This window comes from Pyxicephalus adspersus, chromosome 3 (genome assembly GCF_032062135.1).
Source record: "Pyxicephalus adspersus chromosome 3, UCB_Pads_2.0, whole genome shotgun sequence".
NCBI lineage: Eukaryota > Metazoa > Chordata > Amphibia > Anura > Pyxicephalidae > Pyxicephalus > Pyxicephalus adspersus.
Window position 1 is genome coordinate 10,290,996 of NC_092860.1, and position 21,760 is coordinate 10,312,755.

Sequence of the window (21,760 nt, forward strand, 5' to 3'; positions counted from 1 at the left end):
GAAATAAAGAGAAACATTATTTGCAGCTACATCTGTAGGTTGGTCAATTTTCCATTTAATTGCTTCACCAAATCAATTAGAAATCAATTCTTAAATTTGATCAATCAAACGTGATTAATATGGAGTGTACAATCAAAGATACCTTATACGATCAGATCGGAAGATTTCCATCCATTGTACAAGATCCTGATGGTTTTGGAGACTTCTTGATTGAATTCTGTTCGATTAGATTTTGAAGCGTGCACACGTACGCTCATTCAGAGATTATTTGAGTGATTGATTTGCATTCAATTACAAAGAATCAGGGCAATGATCATAAAAAAAAAAATCATGGTGTATCAATTGCAGAGTGTAGTAGTAATCGATTGAGTTGATCAAATTGAAAAGCAATTGATTTTTGTATGGCTTTCTTAAGTGTGGGAGGGCTGCACGGAAGACCCATTCACATTCCAGTGAAAAGTTAATTTTTTATCATCCCCTAGACAAAACAAGCGATTACCCTTTGCAGTTGGGGAAGTTAAAAGTGTCTTTAGCTTTATTCAAATCATCTACAACTTGTCCAACAATTACTCACATGTATCTCAGCTCCGACTCTCTTCTCACCAGGATCTCTCGGATCCTCTCAATCTTAAACAGCTCGTCTTCGATATCATCCACGGTGGTCGTGGAGTCGGCCATTGAAATGACATCATCACCTTGAAAAGAAAATCTAGATTGGTTAATGGGTTGCTATACTGAAATCAAACTATCGCCTACATACCTGTGCATGGCATCACCTATACGATTGTGCATGGCATCACCGATATGGCTGTATATAGAAACACCTTTACGATTGTGCATGGCATCACCTATATGGCTGTGCATGGCATCACCTATATGGCTGTGCATGGCATCACAGATATGGCTGTGCATGACATCACCAAAATGATTGAGCAAGGCACCACCTATACGATTGTGCATGGCATCACTGATATGACTGTACATGGCATCACGGATATGATTTCAGAGCTGCATAATATATTGGCACTATATACTGTTTATTATTATTATTATTATTATTATTAATAATAATAATAATAATAATGACAATAATGACTGTGCATGGCGTCACTTCTATGACTGTGCATGGCATCACTTCACAATTACCTAAAGCTTTAGTAGTGGACACACACACAGCAATCTTCAAGCAGGGTAGATAAAGGCATTGGATTGTGTAACATTGACACACTTTTGTACACATTTCATTGTTGTGTAAATTAGGTAGAGTAGGTAGAGGTTTTTTTTCATATTCTAAGATTTGGCCGGTTTGTGTTATGACTGACGCCACTGAGACTCATCAATTCCCCAATCTGTAGAGCTGCAGCTCTAAGCTTACTGAGGCAGAACGGCTGTAGATGTCGGATTAATGATATGGAGGGGAAATCTGTCACTAGCCAATGCCAATAGGCATACTATGAAAATGAATACTATGAAAGAATACTTCATAGAATACTATGAAAATGTTCTAATTAGAAGAAAAGACATAAAAAATGCCAATTTGCCAATCTGTGTCCACAGTGTGTAGGCCTGCGGATTGCCAATTCATCATTAGTTGCTCCATCAATAGGCAAAAGAGTTCTCTGTATTGCTCAGTACAACTTTTTCTTTGGCAGGGGCTCATCCAATGGTTGCTGAGGGTGTTTCTTAAATAGAGAATAGTGGTAGAATTATCCCCTGTCCTGATGGTGTCACCTACCAAAACCAATCTGCTGAGCCAGTGGCATGAGACCAGTAAAACTTCTTCTGCTATTTATTCAATTTTATCATTTCATCTGTAAGGGGAGCATTCTACCTACTAACCCCCAATGTAAGAAGCCTTCTCCTTACTGTCTTCCAATATAAGGTACATTCTTTCCACCGACCACCGATGTACAAAACATTTTTCCCACCCATTCTTCTTGACCACCTATGTAAGAAGAATTCTTTTTATAAGCCACCAATGTAAAGGACATTCTTCGTTTTGACTATCAGTGTAAGGTTTATTCTTCTCAATGACCACTAGGGATGACCCCCCAAACATAAAATTGTCACCAATTGTCTGCAGAGGTCAGGGGGCTTATGGGAACATCCCTCAAGGACAAAAACAAATAGGTATGGAAACAAAACACATCTGTAAAGCAATCAAGGAATTATTTACATATCTGCCAGCTGTTGTCACTGCAGTAATATCTGCATGTTATTGATATTATTTGTTGGTAATATCTTCCTGTCATTGGTATTATCTGCATGCCACTGGTAGCAGCATCATATATCATTTTTATTGATAGGGTGACAGCATAGGGGGACAAATAAGAAACAACATCAGAGCATTGTCACCTTATAACAACAAGAACCTGGTCAAGGACATTCATAGCACATTCACCTTGGATTAAAATTATCCTGAACATCATGTTATCTCCAGTGTAAGTTTTTTTTTTGGCAATCAGGTTCTTTTCTTCTATAACACATTTTGGTAAACCCTGCTGTAACAAAAGACAAAATGCATTCCACCAACCAGCCGTGTAATTCTGCAAAGGGGCGTCCCCGTCTCCATTCACAGACACTGCAGCACAGGGTTAAATCCCAGATGGGGACGTGTTACAATTCCATTCATGAAAGGGCCGCATGTGATCACATGACCAGAGCTGAGAATTTTTATGAATGAATACAGAGCCACACAATACACAGGACAGCAACCTGACATCTCCTGGCATAGATTGGGCAAGGGCTGGAGCGGTTCATATGAGGTCAGCCCACTGTGTAGTCATGGATGATGGATGGTTATTTATAAATCTTTTTATTCTCACTTTTAGAATTCTTCCTATTTTTTCTTAAGAAACATTTTTATTTTAGAAAAGGTCATCCTGGTCATCCTGCAGGAGCTGATAGAATTTTCAGTATCAGTAATCTAGTTCTTTAATTTCAGTAATCTAGTTTCAATTTGCAGACATGTCTCAGGTTTGTGTATATAATCAGAAACTTCTGCAAAAGACACCAGGGATAGGTCCAGGATTTTACAGACAGCCATTTCCCACATTCATTACATTCTGATTGCTTAATGTATGCATTGCATGGATTGTTGTGATGGGCTCTTGCAGTACACTGTTCTTGTTACGCCTGATAGATATTTGATAATTGCATTGTAATGTGTGTGATCAGCTTGTACTGCTAAGGTTAGACAACATTATATTTATCATATCCCCTGTCCTGATGGTGTCACCTACCAAAACCAATCTGCTGAGCCAGTGGCATGAGACCAGTAAAACTTCTTCTGCTATTTATTCAATTTTATCATTTCATCTGTAAGGGGAGCATTCTACCTACTAACCCCCAATGTAAGAAGCCTTCTCCTTACTGTCTTCCAATATAAGGTACATTCTTTCCACCGACCACCAATGTACAAAACATTCTTCCCACCCATTCTTCTTGACCACCTATCTTTTTATAAGCCACCAATGTAAAGGACATTCTTCGTTTTGACTATCAGTGTAAGGTTTATTCTTCTCAATGACCACTAGGGATGACCCCCCAAACATAAAATTGTCACCAATTGTCTGCAGAGGTCAGGGGGCTTATGGGAACATCCCTCAAGGACAAAAACAAATAGGTATGGAAACAAAACACATCTGTAAAGCAATCAAGGAATTATTTACATATCTGCCAGCTGTTGTCACTGCAGTAATATCTGCATGTTATTGATATTATTTGTTGGTAATATCTTCCTGTCATTGGTATTATCTGCATGCCACTGGTAGCAGCATCATATATCATTTTTATTGATAGGGTGACAGCATAGGGGGACAAATAAGAAACAACATCAGAGCATTGTCACCTTATAACAACAAGAACCTGGTCAAGGACATTCATAGCACATTCACCTTGGATTAAAATTATCCTGAACATCATGTTATCTCCAGTGTAAGTTTTTTTTTTGGCAATCAGGTTCTTTTCTTCTATAACACATTTTGGTAAACCCTGCTGTAACAAAAGACAAAATGCATTCCACCAACCAGCCGTGTAATTCTGCAAAGGGGCGTCCCCGTCTCCATTCACAGACACTGCAGCACAGGGTTAAATCCCAGATGGGGACGTGTTACAATTCCATTCATGAAAGGGCCGCATGTGATCACATGACCAGAGCTGAGAATTTTTATGAATGAATACAGAGCCACACAATACACAGGACAGCAACCTGACATCTCCTGGCATAGATTGGGCAAGGGCTGGAGCGGTTCATATGAGGTCAGCCCACTGTGTAGTCATGGATGATGGATGGTTATTTATAAATCTTTTTATTCTCACTTTTAGAATTCTTCCTATTTTTTCTTAAGAAACATTTTTATTTTAGAAAAGGTCATCCTGGTCATCCTGCAGGAGCTGATAGAATTTTCAGTATCAGTAATCTAGTTCTTTAATTTCAGTAATCTAGTTTCAATTTGCAGACATGTCTCAGGTTTGTGTATATAATCAGAAACTTCTGCAAAAGACACCAGGGATAGGTCCAGGATTTTACAGACAGCCATTTCCCACATTCATTACATTCTGATTGCTTAATGTATGCATTGCATGGATTGTTGTGATGGGCTCTTGCAGTACACTGTTCTTGTTACGCCTGATAGATATTTGATAATTGCATTGTAATGTGTGTGATCAGCTTGTACTGCTAAGGTTAGACAACATTATATTTATCATCCTCTCTTCCTCCTGTTTCACGGTCTATATCTTCATTGTTGTCATTTGCAACCTCTATTTAATGTACAGCGCTGCACAATATGTTGACGCTATAAAAATCCTTTTTATTATTAATAATAATATTAATAATAATAATAATTGGATGATATTAATTGATTGAATACTTTGTATTATAATGACCAACAAAAATTATTATTTGTATCAATCAGCAACTTTCTTTAAACTAACACCTGCCTATCCTGCCATGAAGGTCCTACTTTTTATAGTCTGACAACTCTCTGTCCTTATTTCCCAATATTCCTATGTTGTCTCCTTGCTGGAGGTTACAATTGGTGACATCAACATACATTGTACAGATGCAGTTGGACTGGTCGTGCCCTGATGTGCAGCCAGCAGGTTATTTTTGCAAATATCAATTCCAAATATATAGAGTGCTTCCTAAAGTTCTAACCAGAAAGCGCTCTGTGAGCACCCGACAGAATGACCCCCATAGGTAGGTAGGCAAAGGATCTATCAATCAGAGCTGATAGAAGGAGCAGGGAAGTAATGGCGGGTGTGCAGCTATGGTGCAGGATGGGAATGGCCTCATAGGAGTGGGGATGATGGAACTTTAGTGAGACCCCACAGAGAAGCATAGACACACAAATGGTAGAAGGGAACATTGCCATATATTGAAGCTCTGCAGAATAGAAGGAATTGGTCAGTATATCATGACGCAGGTCAGTAATACTAAATCTATGCAGAGACAGATGGATAAATACACCACATGTGCAGAAAGTTGTCATACTTTTTAAAATAAATCTGAATTTATAATTTTATATGTTAGTTCTAGTAGAATGCTCCGAAATAAGTCACCCTGCTTCCATGTACTTTATAGGCTACAGACACCCAGATATGAAAGGATGAAAACAAGTGCAATACATGACCACGCGGTACACACAGGTGTTCCCCATTTACCTCTATGCGGGCACCTACCTGTAGCTTGCTCTGTGGGTTTCCACTCAGTGGATTCCAGAGATCCATACTGCTTCGACGCCCTGCGTTCCTTCTCCATCGTCACTGCTTGGAGAGGTCCCCCCCGACTAAAACTAGGTGTGTATGCGGAGCTGCCCTGAACGAGACATTGGCTGGAGGAGGGAGATGAATAACTACATGGCACAGAAACAGAGTGAATAAGAGGCAGGAGGAGGAGGAAGAGGAGGGGGGAGACAGCACTGACACTGCTTGGAAGCTTACAAACCATTGGAGATTCATCAGTTGAGATGCAGAGGGATGCTGAGGACCAGATGTTGGAGGAGGAGAATGTGCATGGGCGAACTCTAGTGGTCACTCTAGGGAACTGCTCACAGACTGCAAAAGCAGAAGGAAGCTTTGCAGAGTGAGAGTTGCTTATTAAGCTTTAGACTTTTGATTTTGCGGACATTTGTGTGTAAACAATGGCACTGTTTGAGTTCAATAGATTTCCACCACTAGATGTCCTCAGTTTTCCAACCTCAACCAACTTAATGTCATCTTAAACTGTTTTGGGAACTCCCCCGAGGGGGCATCATCACACCAACCTGGGGTCAGAAAAATAAAATGATGTACGAACAGAGGGAGGGGCTTTACATAAGCGGCGGTGTCAATAAAGCTTCAGAACAGGTCTGTGAGAGCTCACAGCCCTGTAGCTGATATACATGCCAACGAGAATATTGTGGGAACTGTAATACAACATTATCAATGGGTGAATCTATTAGTGGCATGAAAAACCCTCTTACCAAACTCTTTTTTTCCTTTTCACACCATTGGGTTAATCTTCCTTGCCCGGCGTTTATTTGCGATGCAGCTAACGCCAATTACAGCTAATGCAGATAATTAAGCAGGCGCTGGTAGCAGCTGCTCTGTAAATTCCCCATAACGTCGGTAAACGCACATGACGCGGTCATTATCCCATCTAATCCTCGTCTCCAAGACGGCTCGTTCACCTTTCACGCTGAGAAATTAAAGGAAAAGCCACATGTGCTCATTACCATTAAATGTACTTAAACCATTGAAGAGGACCTGTCATTGGATGATAAACAGAACATGCAATATAATGTATTAGTGGTTTATTACCTCTCAGAGATCACGTGACTGCCCTTACCCACCCCCTATTTGATTTCTTTCCTCTTGAGCTATCTTTGTTCAGGCCAATACTTAGGTCTACTTAGCCAATATGCCGCCTCAGAGGGGGCACAATGGTGGTAATTCCAAATGCCCATGCAGATCTTTGCTGTTTATAAACCTCTGACACTGTATGTTTGGATACAAAGTTATATTGTTGCAATTTGATCACTGCTAGAAAGCTACAGGGGAAATGTTTCTTCTCTGACATCTATGTGACCTGCATTGTAGTAGTCTATGCAGGTCAATGGTGAGGTGAAGCCAGAAGATCATCATGATGGGTATTATTATGACTTAACAATGGCAGCTCCTGTTCTTGTCTCTAATAACAGCTTGACTAAAGTGAAATAGCGAGAGACAGGTTCCCTTGAGCTGGCATTATGTAAAAAATGACATTGAAGGGGAATATACCTAACTTCCAGATTTCAGAAGTAGCGCCATCTACTGGTAAAATCAGGTATTGTATCAAGATCATCCGGACAGATCATGACGCACAGAGTTGTGCTGAGCAGCTAATCTGTGTAAATTCCAGGACTGGATAGACTGAAATGCCGATCCTTTGGCAGGTGAGCAGCTCCCTTTTATTTACTTTGTGTAATTAGCTGTGGTCAGAAATACATCAAAATGTGTTAGTGGGTGGGTATCAGTCTAGAGGAGAGGGCCGTCCTAGGGGGAATGTATTTTCATTCAGCCTGTTCTAGGTAACACCTATATATGAGCCTGGGTCTCCATGACTGAAAGAACTGAAATGAAAGGGGCGGGGCAAGGAACAGTCAGGATAAGGAGGGAGGGCCCTATCTGACTTGCTGCAGGTTCTAATGCACATTGCAGGATTCTCACAGTGTGCAGAAAAACCAGAGTCAGCAATTTCAGGCCAGGAGAGAAGCCTGTAGAGCTGTGCAAGACTGAACAGGAGGCTGGAGGGCAGATTTAATAAAGTAAAAGCCAGAGGGCGGATGCAATAAACAGAAGGCTAAAAACTAGCTTTAAACATTTTTTTGTTGAGCATCTGAATTTCACTCTTGCAGTCTCCTGTACACCCTGTGTAGAGCTCATTTTGCTGTAGCCATGGGGTGCTACAGTACAATCAGCATGCTGATAGGAGAGAAGAGTGACAGAGAGACAAGCTCATCAGTCTGCCGCTTCTCCTTTATTGCCCAATCACAAGTTGGGCAAGGGATAAGACCTGTAAGTATTACTTAACTGCAGCAGAAAAAAAAATCAGGTCTCCTGTTCTCCAGAGCTGTGTACATCATATGACTGGGTGGTCAGAAATATAAAACCTTGGGCAGGTAAGACAACATTATTATAAGTATTTTTGTCAACTAATACTACAAATCACAACATAACTCTCAGAATTAAAGAATATATTATTCATTTGCAGTCAGAGCATCACAGCAGATAATAAAGATTATACTAAAATTCAGAGTCCGTCATCAGCAAGTCTCTAACAATATGGGCCCTGGGCCCTAGAGTACCGGCCTTCTGGAATAAACTTTTTCCCCCTTTTTTTGGGGACACTGATTGCATCTAGAGAGAATTTCTCTATGTCAAGCATTGCTGGGCTCTTGTGTTGGCATTTCCAATTCTGGAATTTCAGCACAGAAGGAACAAGTTCTGAGTCCTATGGTTGGAAAGCATGAGATATATATTGGATATATTTCCAATTTTTCCAGCCCGGGAACCTGGATATGCCATGTACTGGTCATCATTGATAGCCAGGGTTCAAGACTACCAGATTTTGCTGTCATCTTTCATGGCCTTTACCAGCCAGTCCCTTTCCTGCTCGTCCTCGGAGTCACTCATGTCACTATTGTTTGGGGCGAGAAGTCGTGAGTAGTTGATCTTTTTGATGTGAGGAAGCTTAGGTTGGATGACCAAAAACATCAAAAGCCAAATGATTAATAATACACAGCAGGACTGGAAGAGGATAGCAAGGCTGAAACTGCTGATGACAAAACCGCTGGCAAAGCTACCCAGGCTGGCTCCGCAGTGGTGGGACAAGCAGTGCAGAACTAGTTGGATGGACCTCTCCGTTCCCGGGGTGGCCACGTCATCCACTTGAGATCTGACGGCCCACAGAAGGACGCCGTTGCTGAAGGCGCTTGACAGCTGAATGGGTAACACGGCCCAAGGTGCCCACAGGAAGGAATAATACAGAAACTCCACCGCTTGGCATAGGAGGCCAAGAGCCACCATCCATTTGAAGGTCAATGACTTCATAAGTTTGCCTTTAAAAAAAAAAAGGACGATTTCAGAAATGAGGGCGAGGACCACAGAAAGTCCCATGTAAAGTTCAGAGCTGCCCATATCCTGCATCTTCCAGAACAGGAAATTGTCGGCAGTGGACCTGACAGCACCCATCAAAAAAACAGTCACCGACAGCAAGATGATACGGCTGTCACTTCCCATAAGGCCCAGAGCTTTTATGGTCTTGGTTGCCTGTTCGGATTTCTTGGAGACGTGTATGGGATACAACAGACCTAGCAGAAGGGTGACCATCATGAGGGCCGAGTAGCCGTAAAAGTGCAGGTAGATCCTGGGAAAGCCGGGGATCACGAAACAGTTCACGTTGTCTATGAGAAAAACAATGGAAAGGGATCCGAGGCAAGCCCCTAAGTAACGCCAGATCCAGATCTTTTCATGCCGGTCTGTGGCATCTACAAAGTCAAGGTATTCATAAACGCTGTCATCTGCTGTCCATTCCAGAGGTGAAGCAAAAATTTCCCAAATAAGTACAATTCCCAGGACAACTAGAAAAATCTTATGTTCAATGTCTAGGAAGTGCTCGGGTTGGAAAGACTTTTTGCTAAGGTCCCTTTTCTTTGGTACATCGTTTTTTGAAGTGATCGTTTTTGGGTGTGAAGTGGTGGAACCAATATCGTCATTTTGAGGTTCCTGAGGTAAAGGATTCCTCACAACGTCATCAGGTGCATGGGTTCCATGTTCAAGGCTGATTGTAGATTGCCTATTGGTGGTGATTCTATTTTTCGTTTTGGTATATCTTTTTGAATCATCTGTTTTAGACATGGAAGTTTTTACAAAAGTGGGTAAATGTGGGTCATCAGGGGTTGTATTATTTGTATTCCTAAAGATATTAGGAGTAATCTTAGCTTCCATGGCAGAGTTTGCTATGGGAGTTGTGCTGCTAAGACTTGTGAAGATGAGTGAGGCCATGGTGGTTATCTGGGGAGGTTTAGGCAACAGGAAACTGCCGTTGTCCTCAGGTGCGTACATCACCATGTCCATGGCACCCGGTACAGTCTGTTTGTTAGCCCATGAATGACTAATATTGCAGAACCTGAGGACCATGTCCTGTGGCAGTGGTGAGAAAAAGGTGAGGATTCCGCTAGCCACAGCCGACAGGAGCAATGAAGAGATAATGATTATCCTCCTCTTGCTGTTTGTCTTGGCCACAAAGGAGCAAAACGGGGCCCAGAGTGCAAAGACGATGTGTTTTGCCCCCATGATAATGCCCACCAGCGGGGGGCTTAGTCCTAAATGTCTGAAGAAGATAGTGAGGAAGGGAAAGACACAGAAATTTCCAACATTGTGGAAGAAATTGAACAAGCTGGCAATGGCCAAGGCTTTGCTGATGTCCCATTGTTTGGGGGAACTCATGGCTCCCTCTTGAAGTGTCTACTTCCAGGACACCTTTAAAAGTAAAAAGAAAAACATTTAGGTTACCAAATGAAAATCAGACATACTAGAAATAAATAAGAAATATTATTATTATTATACGGTAATTATATAGTGCCAACATGTTTTGCAGCACTGTACAAAGTCCATAGTAATGTGACCAGCTTTTCCTCAAAGGGCTTACAATCCAAAGTCCCTACCATAGTCATATGTCATTATTACAAGTTAAGGTCCATTTTTGTTATTAGCCAAATAACCTAACTGCATGTTTTTTGGTATTCAGGAGGAAACCAGAGTACTCGTAGGAAACCCACGCAGAGACAGGGTGAACATACAGACTCCTAGCATATACTTTCCTGATCAGTATATTTCCTGATATACTTTTCCTGCCCAGATTTGAACCTTACAGCTGTAGGCAGGTGGTGACCCCTGTATTGTGACCCAACTTTTCAGTAACCACCTAAAAACTTAAAAGTGCTGGGTAATACGCCCAGCTAAAAGGAAGAACACTGTATTACACATGCACACCTGAGGAGGCTTCAAAGTTGAAGGGAACAACCTCAAAGAAGCAAAAGAAAGCAGCATGGAGAACTATTGTATGGATCACAAGTCCAAGTTGTATGGAGACACAACCAGCTGTGTGCCCCTGGGCAGAAATCACCCCCAACATGGTCATTGTTGGCTAAGAAGGGTCTAGGGTCCTTCTGCAGTGGCACATTTTGTATCTCCTTATGTACACTTCTATCTCTGCTGCAACAATCCCTCTTTCTTTTGATATATAAATATGGGTGGCACAGTGGCTCAGTGGTTAGCAATCTGGCCTTTGCAGCGCTAGGTCCCAGGTTGGAATCTCGGCCAGGACACCATCTGTATGGAGGTTGCAAGTTCTCCCCGTGTTTGCTTGGGTTGCCTCCCACATCACAAAAACATTACCAGGTAATTGGCTTCCCCTAAAATTTGCCTTAGCCTGGATAATGACTATGGTAGCGACATTAGATTTTGAGCCCCTTTGAGGGACAGATAGTGACATGACTATGGACTTTGTACAGCGCTGCGTGATGTCAGCGCCATATTAATAATGTGTAATAATAATATTAATAGTGAATATATAATATTTTAGTTAAAAAAAATTTGTACTGGTATTCTTCTAAACAGGATACTTTTAAAAAAGCAGTTACTGCAAACACCAAATATAAGTCATGAGTCTAAGAGGAGCTTATATCAGGCTACGTACACACGTCAGATGATTCTCGTTCGATTATCGTTTCAGGGCTAGTATCGGACGAGAATCTGGCGGGTGTACAGCGCTCGCCCAACTTTGTTTATGGATCTGTCCTGGCGGATCCACGAATGATGAACAACCGCAATGCAAGTGAAGGGGAGAGAGCACAGTGGGGTGCCGCTCGCTCATCCCCCCCCTCTCCTCCCCTCTCCATAGAACGGAATGGTGCCTGTTCATGCATCTTTCAGCCTTTTGTCATTGGAAAGGATTGTGAAAGATTTTAAACGACAAAAGTCTTGTGTGTACATAGCCTGAAGAGAAGAACTTGGCCTGTCATGTGACGATTTACCATCAGGTAAGTATTCGGAGGTTTTATTTACATTTGTTTAAATTATAAGAAGTGCTTATCAGTGTTTGGGTGGTGCAGAAGTGAAGATTTTTTTTTTATCCACAGATAAGATTTAAACAAGAAACACACATTCCAGTATCAATATTTGGGAATGGATACTCATCTTACTAAAATATAATCACACTATAAAGATAACATTAGAGACATATCCCCATTATTAGAATATAACCCCAGGCACTCTGTACGTCTTCACACTGCTCGTTCTTTTTATCAACGTGCTCCATGAAGACCAGGAATCTCTGTACAAGTTGTAGAAAGCTCTTCCAGGGGTGTGAATGTTTGCACAAAGCTGCAGGACACAACTTCCTGGTGTGATAGAGAGCTCGCCTCGTGATACAACATTGTGCAGGATAAAAATGCTGAAACTTTTATAATAAGAATTTATAATATTGATATTTTTTTCCTACTGAATGTCATGTGGTTGTCACCAGGAGCAGATGTCCCTTTAGGAAGATTTCCCTCTATTCGTTAGGTTTTTTTTGTTGTTTGTATCCTGCTAAGGAGAGTTCCCTTCACTTCCTGTCTCTGAAACATAACAGCAGTGTTAAACACAGAAATTTTTTTTAAAATTGTAGGCGGGTGACAGCCCCCGTATAGTGATACAACTCTTAAGTAACCACCCAAAAACAGCTGAGTGGTTACTGAAAGGTGCCGAGTGGTAAAAGAGGCTGGGGAGATCACTGCAACAGGGTATGAAGGGAAATCTCTCCAAGGGGAAGTCAAGTTCCCTCTTGGACAACAGTCACAGATATACATGCCCCCAATTTCAGATTTCACTTCCTGTTCTAGTGACAACTAGAAAATTGTAGATTTCCTATTTCCTATTTTGTTCTGTTCAGTGACAACATCACCAAAAAAAGGCAAATTTCTCCAATGGGGACACAGACAGCAGTTTTTTTTAAATACGGATTTTGGGTGATAATAAATCTTCATGAAAGGCATTTTGATGGACAAGGTCTAGGTTTAAACGGAATCCCTGTTAGGTTTCTTTTGCCATTTGAGTCTTGCTGAAGTCTAATTGTGGCTCATTCATTCAGTATGCATTGCTGTGCGTTTTAATGCAATGCCTGCTATATGCATGGACAGCAATGTTTGATGCCTCAGTATGGGTTCCATTTTATAATACAATGCTGCATGCATTTCTGTCCAATGTAATAAATGGGGTCACCATCACCATGCAGTGCAGGAAGCAGCCATGCATTATGGCTTAATGCATGGCAGCCGCATACCCTGCATGTGAACAAGCCCCTATAGAGCAATGCACATTTTCATCCAGTCTATCCCTCTTTAAGATTCTGCTCTAAGATTCACAGAGCTGCTGCAAAATCTTCACAATCACATAATAAATGCAAAAAACGGAACACGGCGGTGACAGGTACTCTTTACAGGTCGCCCTAGAAAATAGTAAACATCCCTAAACTGCAGCTGGGACCGGTCGGGCAGGTTCTGGGCTGTCACCAAACTTGTTCTGTAATGTAGTCAGGAGAATAGGGAGTCCGGGTGACCACACTGATATATTGAGGCCAGATGAGCCTGGAAGGGGCATTAAAAAGGGGAAGGGTAAAACATAGCAGGGGCTATATGCACAGCCTGGAGGAAAGAAGGGAAAGGATGGACAGGACTGAAAAATGTATATACATGTTGGGGGTGAATGGGGTATGGGGTCCAGGAGGGCAGAATGTGAATGATATCATACACTTCCTAGACCCCCACCTTCTAGATTGTAAGCTCTTCGGGGCAGGGTCCTCTCCTGTGTCACTGTCTGTATTCGTCTATCATTTGCAGCCCCTATTTATTGTACAGCGCTGCAAAATATGTTGGCGCTATATAAATCTTGTAGAATATTATAATATTCATACCGGTGTGTAATAAAACATAAGTGTGTGCATGCATGTTATATCTCAGAGCCCCGTGGATCACCTTACCAGCCCGTAATATTAAAATATAATGGAGCTATATTTTTGTGAAGGATTGGGTTTTATTGCTGCCTGACACCTGCTATGGTGACAACCTTCTGATAGAGGATTTGCCCTTCACTTCCTGTTGTAGGGAGAAAAGGTGAATGATAGGAATGGGTGTCCCCATTGGAAGATTCACTCCGACCAGTGACAACGGATCTGTCATCATGTTCTGTCCTGTGTCACCTGGACACATATAGAGGTGAATCTCAGCAATGGGGACACAGGCAGCAGCAATGGTTACAATTGGTGCATATATAATAATATATATATTTATATATCTACCATGCCAGGTAAGTCTCATGCAGCCACCTAGCAGCAGGTGGAACAAGCTTTGTTATGATGTATTGTGATGACGTCACACAGACCTGCAGCCTCCGGGGTCACACCAGGTTCTCCTCCTCCGTTCTGGGGCTCCTGGGCGCCGGGGGCCCCTCCATACCGGACCGGACACAGTGTGGCACCTGCTTGCCCCGCCCACCGTCTCACCTGCCCGGGGACACGTCACTGGGCCTCGCAAGACGCCGCCACTACACCTCTCCTACTAGCGGCCGCCAGGTGTCGCTGTTCTCTCATTTTTAACCTGCACGCCACGGTTACTAGGAGACGGCGATCCCGAGCAGGACCATAGAGATGGGAGGAGTCTGGGAGGTGGCTGTCTCTGCTGCTATCTTGTGTCTGTATTGCTAACTGCACCACTAAGGAGAATATTTTGCTGCCCCGCACTTCTAAAAGACTTCTAAAAAGCTTGGAAAGTCAAAATGATTCCTTCATAGTGACGGAAGAGACTTCAAAGGGTGGCCAGGACAATATTTTGGTAAAAATGACACTTGTTGCTATGGTAATAGTGAAATGATCTCAGAAATGATGGCCTAGTGATCTCAGACCTCAGAAATGATGGCCTAGTGTGACTATACGAAGCCTGGTTATGTGGTGGCCCCTCACCTCGTGTTTACAAAATGCAGCTATTAACCACCTGACCGATAAGCCCGACCTTGGTACGGGCTAAAAAAAGTTACTATTTTCGATAACCCCGAACTTTTCTCCCTATATTGAAATCATCACTTACCTGGTCCCGCTGTGCTCATCCAGCGTCGTGTTCCAGCGTCGTGGAACAGAAATCTAGACCTCAGTGTAACGCTCAGGTGGTTAACATTGCTTTGATACGAAGACAAAACAATAATAATCCCCCGGCTTCTCTCCCAGGTGAGGGCGACCCGACTGAGAAGCCCAAAACTGCACCAATATGGACTGCCCGGTTCTGTATGGTGTCAGCTGGTTTCTTATATCCTTGTGTTGGTATTTTTGGCAAGGTTTCAACCATTGTTGGACTGTATTTAGCAATGAAGACTGATAGCCCTGGAAGCATGAGGTCCGAACAGAAGGAGCTGGAAAATTTGGGGACATTTAGGGGACAAACAATTGCCCTTCATCTGCAAAGTCTCTCATGAGCTTAGAAAGATGGTGGCGTCACCTCAGCCACTCGCCAAGCTGATGGTGAGAGGCACAAAATGCAGCATGATGGGTGAGACTCAGTCTATGGCCTACCAAGGTAATTGTTTAATTGTTGATAGACACAATGGGGCAGAATTGTAATATATCACAAATTTAAATTTTTAAATTACATTTGGTGTATTCAGCAACCAGTGGTGGAGACTACAGCGCGCCCCTGTGCATAAATTGACAAGTGGGGCCCCCGGACAACCCCCCACCCCAATCTCTTTCCTTATATCTTCCTTTCTTTTTTTCCCTGCCTTATTTTCTCCCCCTTTTCTCTCTCTTCTGCTCCCAACCTTCCCCTCCCAATCTCTGTCTTTATCTCTCTAGTCTCCTTTTTTTTTTACCAGTCCTTTCTTTCTCCCTCTCTCTATCTACCCCCCTTCATCTATCCTTTTTGTTCTCCCTCCTGCTGCCCCCCCCCCCCCCTGATCTTTATCACTGCCTCTCCCTCTCTGTTCTCCCCTTTTGCCATTCTCTTCTCCCTCCCTCTATTTCTACCCCCCTTCCCCATCTCTCCCATATTTTCATCTCTATCTTTATCTCCCCTTCTCTCTTGTTTGCTATTCATCTCTCTCTCCCCTTCCCCCTTTCTTCTCATCTTTAATTTCTCCCTCTTTTCACTCTCTTTATCCCCCAACCTTCCCCCCTACCCCAGTCACTATCTTTATCTCTCCCTCTCTCTTCTCTTTTTTTGCCAATCTTCTTACTCTCCCTCTCTTTTAATACCCCTTTCACTCTCCTCCTTTTTTTCCTCTCTACTGCCCCCCCATAAATCACTCTCTCTCTCTTTCTACCCCCTTCATCTCTTCCCCCCTCCCCCCAACAAATCCCCCCACCCCAATCCTCTTTCCCCCATTCTTCTCTACACTAGACACTGTAGATGCTAAGTAGTTCTGTGATGGCTCACTTTGTGAATGATCCTTGGTGCAAGTCCCTTAAAGCAGAACTATATTTAAAAATTTGCGAAAATATGCAACTTTTATTGCAAAAGGAACAGGTGATGTCTCATCTGCAAAAAATACCATTACCTCGCTGATCTCACAGATTTTAATTCTATCACCTGCCCCTCATCACAGGTGCTTCCATCCTGTTTTTCCTTCATTTCCAGGTTCCGATCTTCATCCATTTTGTTTGGTCAGGCCAGGTATCCTGGCAGATACCCGGCTGCACAGACAGCAAATCAGGCAGGCATGTAAATTTTATTGCAAGACATCGCCTGTCAAATCTGTAAAAATGAACTTAATTGATGATTTTTTCTTCCTCTGTAAAGTACAAAAGTTTTTCAGAAAGTTCTTTCACTTTTTTTTAACTCCAATTTTTAGGAATTTCAAAAACAGTTCACACATTTTTACCTTCCTTTGCCATGCATTTTTCCTAGTCACATGACACTCTCAGATATGATCAGTTACCACTCCTCCCGCCTTAACTGTTTCTACCAAGATGATCACTTCCAGACAGAAACATAGTTCAGAGCAAGGCACTGTAAGTTGGTAATGGGTAAAGATCAGGTGCAAAGAGACCACAGGCAGTACTGCTGAATAGTCGTTTGTTGGGCACGACTTCCTGAATTCAGTTCCACTTTACCAATAATGGTGTTGATTTATTAAAGCTCTTTAAGGTTGGAAAGGATTTACTTTATCAATGAACCTGGGCAATCCAGCAAACCCGGGATGGATTTCTTAAGTCATTTGCTATTTGTTAGAAAATGTTTTCAATCCTGAACCAGATCCATTACAGGTTTGCTGGGTCAACCAGTTTCACTGACAAGGACACCAGAATGCTAAAATAGTTAAAAAAAATTCTTTCCATACCCACTAAAAAGCTTGTAGCCTGGAAAGTAAATTCTAATGCAGCTCCCCTATCTAAGTTTTAATAAGCTGCAATATATGACACTTTTCTCCTTGGATTTTTATATATTGTAACAATCCTCAGTCTACATTGTTGTAACTTTTACCAATAACAAACCAGTCAGAGTGATGGCAAAGTTTATATTTACAGCAATTACAATAAATAAATAGAAGCGATATGACAACAAACACAAGTTTAGTTCTTGCCAAATACTCAGGGTTGTTCAGAAGAGAGAGGCGTTTGGCGGTCATGACTGAACATCAGCCAGGTAAGGCCGCGGTCGGTAAACCTCAGATGTACAAACACTTGAATTTGGCTCCAGTGTATACATTTACTTCAGATTTGATCCTGTTAGCACCACTCCTCAAACATGGGAGATGCTGTCAGTTTAAAGATACTCTTAGCCTTGATCAAATATTTCAACTTTCAGAAGATTTTAACCACTTGAAGGTTTCTTATATCTCTAGGGCAGAGGTAGACAAGCTCTGGTCTATAGGCCAGATACGGCCTAGCCAGTATTCTAGTCCGGCCTAACGCCGCCTAGGTATTTATTGTTGGATCCAGCCTAATTGAATTGTTGCGAGTTCCCGTGATATCATCCAGTTCCCGCACAGTAACTCCAATTACTTTGCCTAAAGAGCAGAAGCAACGCGCAGCTACCAGTCTCCGGAAGGTTGACCTTGAATGTCGTGTCTTCAACCCTGAATAGACCGACAAATTATTCTTCATCCAACACGACAACAGAGCCCTTTGTTTAGTGTGCAATGACACCAACAGCACTTTCAAGCGGTCGAATCTCAAGGGGCATTTTGATGCCAAGCACAAGCACAGAGACTACACCGCGGATGAACAGAAGACTGAGGCTGCTCGCTTGCAGTCACAGTTGGAAAAAACCTTTCCTTGGACACCTTGTTTCTTCTGGCCTATTGTGCCTCCTTGACCTCCTGAAATGGCCTAGTAGTCCAAAAAGTTTGCCAACCCCTGCTCTAGGGCATTGTAGTACAGGGATCTCTGATATCTGACATCCTCAGTCACCGCCATTATCATGGGCTCTTGCCATGTATTTCCAATTTAATTTATAGCATGCATGATGGGGAAGTAGAGGTAATGCATAGCTTACCATTGGAATCCTCAAGAGATATAAGGAGATAACAATTAAAGATGCTCATTAAACTCATAAATTGGATTAGGATCAGCTTAAAGTTAATAGCTCATTACTATGTGCAAAATAGTTCATTAAGAGATGCTGTAAATGGAGTCATTGACAAGGTCTATTAATAGGTCATTAATAAAGTCCATTTTCTGGATATTGGTGATCTTCCTGACATCACTGGATAATGCCTGCAAATGTATTTATTGGAAGCAGCAGAGATTTTGTCATGTAGCGGCTCAGACCACCATCTTCCTTCCCGTCCCCCTGGCCGCGACATGCCCTCATCTTCTGTAGGCTATACCCAGGTTCCTGGCAGGGGGTGATCTCTAAACTGCAGAAATATACATTTTCAGAATTATATTTTTATAAATAAATTATTTTTATTAAGAGGTTTATGAAATACAAATTTTAGGCCAATAGGGAATACAGGTAACCCATACAGATGAATATCAGGCAGACAGCAAAAATACGCCAATTACAGAAAGCAGAAATTACATTTTAAGCCCAAACTGTAGTTTAATTTATCAATGTAAATAAAAATGTGATCACCGAATTCTGCATTGTACATTATGCTGTTGGCCTCCATCTGTACATACATTTCTTGTCCTGATATTATAGTCGGGTACCATGAGGTTCCTCAGATATTCCTCTCTGGCATAAAAGGGAAGATCAGCAGGGGAACTTTAAATGGAAGTACGCCCAACATTGTTGTATTGGTGTTAGTGGATACTTTAATAATTTCAATTTAAAACTAATTATTACATTCAAATTAGATTTTTTTTTTAAATGCAAGTTCCACCAATTCCCCAATTGACATTTCAAACCCAGTTGTCTGCATCTGTATCAATCTGCAGCTAACAGGTATGGGGGTGCTGGTGTCAATTTCCGTATTAGAGCCCAGTTGACAATGACCTGAATTCAGATCACATGTGATAGAGATGACATAAGAGATGTTCATATTTTCTCTCACCTGGAGACATTGGTGTAAGTCCTACGGCTGTCTTTGTCCAGCTGAAGGCTCAGAGTTCTCAGCTCCAGGCTCCGCATCTGTATGCTGGATGCCTTTAACCCTTCAGTGTTACCCTGCAACAGATGAAGAACCATGCAATCATTTCACTGGCTGCATGACATCACTGACCATCACATTCTGAAAGATTGGCCGAGATTTTCTTGCAGTAAGGTGAAAACAAATCGTCCTTAACTGAATTTCTAGGATTCACAAATACCACCAACAAGATTACCGTAAGTATTTTGTGGCTTCATAAATGGTCTGCATAATCAAAAATCACATAGAAGTTTAGCAAGTAGAGTCAGGCCTCATACACATACTTATATATATATTTATATTCTGTTTTGTAGGGCAGATGAAGGGGGTGTTTTGAACCCCCATAATGTGTTGGATAGATAAATATTGTTTGGGGGATCTGTGTACAAATTTGTTTGTCACACTTGACATTATTTTTAAATTGAGTTTTATCTAATATATCTACAGCCAGCGAAGTCCCTCCCATTGCCAGCCTGATATCAGATGATGTATAGGTGATAATGATGTAATTATTGTAAGAATGGATTGTTGGTAGTTAAATATAGGTTAGAAATACTTAAGGCTTTTTCCCAGGTGTATCTTTAAATTATAGGAAAATGTTTATCACTCCTCATTAGGGCTGGGCAGAATCTCTCCTAAATCACACAGGAATATATTGTTTACTTCATTATATCACCTATCTCTACTTACCAGACTTGAGCGTCCAGAGGAGGATTTCGTTGTCTCCTCAATGCAGATGTTCAGACACACCAAGTCTGCAAGAAATAAGAATTATTAGCTGACCTTGCTGTGCTGAGTTCTGGGTTCCCCCAACCACCACATGGAGTATGCATGACCCCAATCTATAAAACTTCTTATAAGCGTTACATGTTCATGTCATTTCAAATAATGTGTTCAATCATTTCAAATCTCCAGCTTAAATCAAATAACCTCTGGTGATCCTCCCATAAAAATCCTTATTAATACACTTCCATGGGGTGACAACCAGTTGGGCTCCCACATAGTCACATGCTTCCCTAGTGCAGACTAATAGCAGCCATACCGACACATATTGCACAGACACCATTGTTGTCCACCATTGTTCTCATTAGAGAACATAGTCCGGAGCAATGATGTGCAGCTGAATCTAGGGTGTGTGTATGTAGACAGGAAGAGGATGGAGGAGATCACCATCACTGAGACAGTAAGAAGAATGTAAAAACAATAGGTAAGGCTGTGTCTGTATGCCTGCGGCGAGGAATTAGAGTGTAACCCACTGGTTCTGATGCTCATAGTTACTGTATGTGGTTCTGGCCTGCGGTCCTGACCAGAAATCTCACCTTCAGTCTCTTTATTGGGTATGGCTTTGATAACGGCTGCAGCACTTCTGAGCACCAGAGAGGCATCTTTCCCCCGATTACTGGCTAATGCCTGCAACAAAACATTATATTTTACAGACACCAATACACAGATCTATCATTATGTACTATAGTCATTATTATTATTAATAATAATAAACAGGATTTTTATAGCTCCAACATATTACACAGCGCTGTACATTAAATAGGGGTTGCAAATGACAGACGAATACAGACAGTGACACAGGAGGAGAGGACCCTGCCCCGAAGAGCTTACAATCTAGGAGGTGGGGGAAGTATCACACAATATGAGGACGAATAGGACGAGGAAGACCATTCCAGAGAGTTGGGGCAGCAGAAAAGTCTAGGAGCCATGCGTGCGATGAGGTTATGAGTGAGGAAGTCAGCAGTAGGTCATTGGAGGAGCAGAGAGAGCGACTGGGGGAGTATTTTTTTACTAGGTCAGACAAGTTGGGACAAGAACTGTGGACAGATTTGAAGGCAAAGCACAGGAGCTTGAATTTTATTCTCAGGTGAAATGGAAGCCAATGGAGAGAACTACAAAGATTTGCAGCAGAAGAGGAGTGGTGGGAAGCATTTGCCTCCTGCCTTTGGGCTTTTAGAAGCACTGTAAGGGGCCACTTCTTAGATAAACCAAATGCCTGGTGCTTCATTTGTCTGGAAGAAGATTTGTAGAACATGTGACCTTTCTACCAGATTTAATATTTGCAGTTTTGTTCAGGGAGTCTCATGATTTACCTATCCCTTCCACACTTTTTACCCACAGAGCAGCATCA

At 42.0% G+C, this 21,760-nt stretch overlaps 3 protein-coding genes across 9 annotated transcripts in view; all 3 read right to left on the bottom strand.

Annotated features, from left to right (window-relative positions):
• The window catches only part of LOC140325614 (bMERB domain-containing protein 1-like), a 14,426-nt gene extending 8,497 nt beyond the window's left edge, over positions 1–5,929 (bottom strand). The window contains exons 1-2 of the mRNA XM_072403546.1: positions 5,686–5,929; positions 575–695 (exon numbers count right to left, since the gene is read on the bottom strand). Of these exons, the coding sequence (XP_072259647.1) occupies positions 575–695; positions 5,686–5,764 (200 nt within the window). The 5' untranslated portion in view covers positions 5,765–5,929. The remainder of the gene's footprint in view (positions 1–574; positions 696–5,685) is intronic.
• Positions 5,930–8,204: 2,275 nt separating this feature from the next.
• On the bottom strand, positions 8,205–17,217 carry MFSD6L (major facilitator superfamily domain containing 6 like). Of its 3 annotated transcripts, none has more exons than XM_072403550.1 (2): positions 16,609–17,217; positions 8,205–10,506 (listed from the first exon to the last, which is right to left on the bottom strand). In XM_072403550.1, the coding sequence occupies exon 2, from the start codon at positions 10,471–10,473 to the stop codon at positions 8,584–8,586; it is 1,890 nt and encodes a 629-aa protein (XP_072259651.1). In that variant the 5' UTR covers positions 10,474–10,506; positions 16,609–17,217; the 3' UTR covers positions 8,205–8,583. The 3 variants fall into 3 exon arrangements, with proteins under 3 accessions (XP_072259651.1, XP_072259650.1, XP_072259649.1); XM_072403549.1 differs by lacking the exon at positions 16,609–17,217 and adding an exon at positions 14,366–15,140; XM_072403548.1 differs by lacking the exon at positions 16,609–17,217 and adding an exon at positions 14,449–15,139.
• A 331-nt stretch (positions 17,218–17,548) lies between these two features.
• PIK3R6 (phosphoinositide-3-kinase regulatory subunit 6) overlaps positions 17,549–21,760 on the bottom strand; it is a 42,284-nt gene continuing 38,072 nt past the window's right edge. For all 5 annotated transcript variants that reach the window (XM_072403556.1, XM_072403555.1, XM_072403557.1 and 2 more), the window contains exons 17-20: positions 20,946–21,036; positions 20,317–20,381; positions 19,552–19,664; positions 17,549–18,912 (exon numbers count right to left, since the gene is read on the bottom strand). In XM_072403556.1, coding sequence (XP_072259657.1) covers positions 18,756–18,912; positions 19,552–19,664; positions 20,317–20,381; positions 20,946–21,036 — 426 coding nt within the window. In that variant the 3' untranslated portion in view covers positions 17,549–18,755. The remainder of the gene's footprint in view (positions 18,913–19,551; positions 19,665–20,316; positions 20,382–20,945; positions 21,037–21,760) is intronic.

What these genes read in the sequence shown, in the direction of transcription:
- MFSD6L (XM_072403550.1), bottom strand. Translation starts at nt 10,473, where the DNA reads ATGAGTTCCCCCAAACAATGGGACATCAGCAAAGCCTTGGCCATTGCC.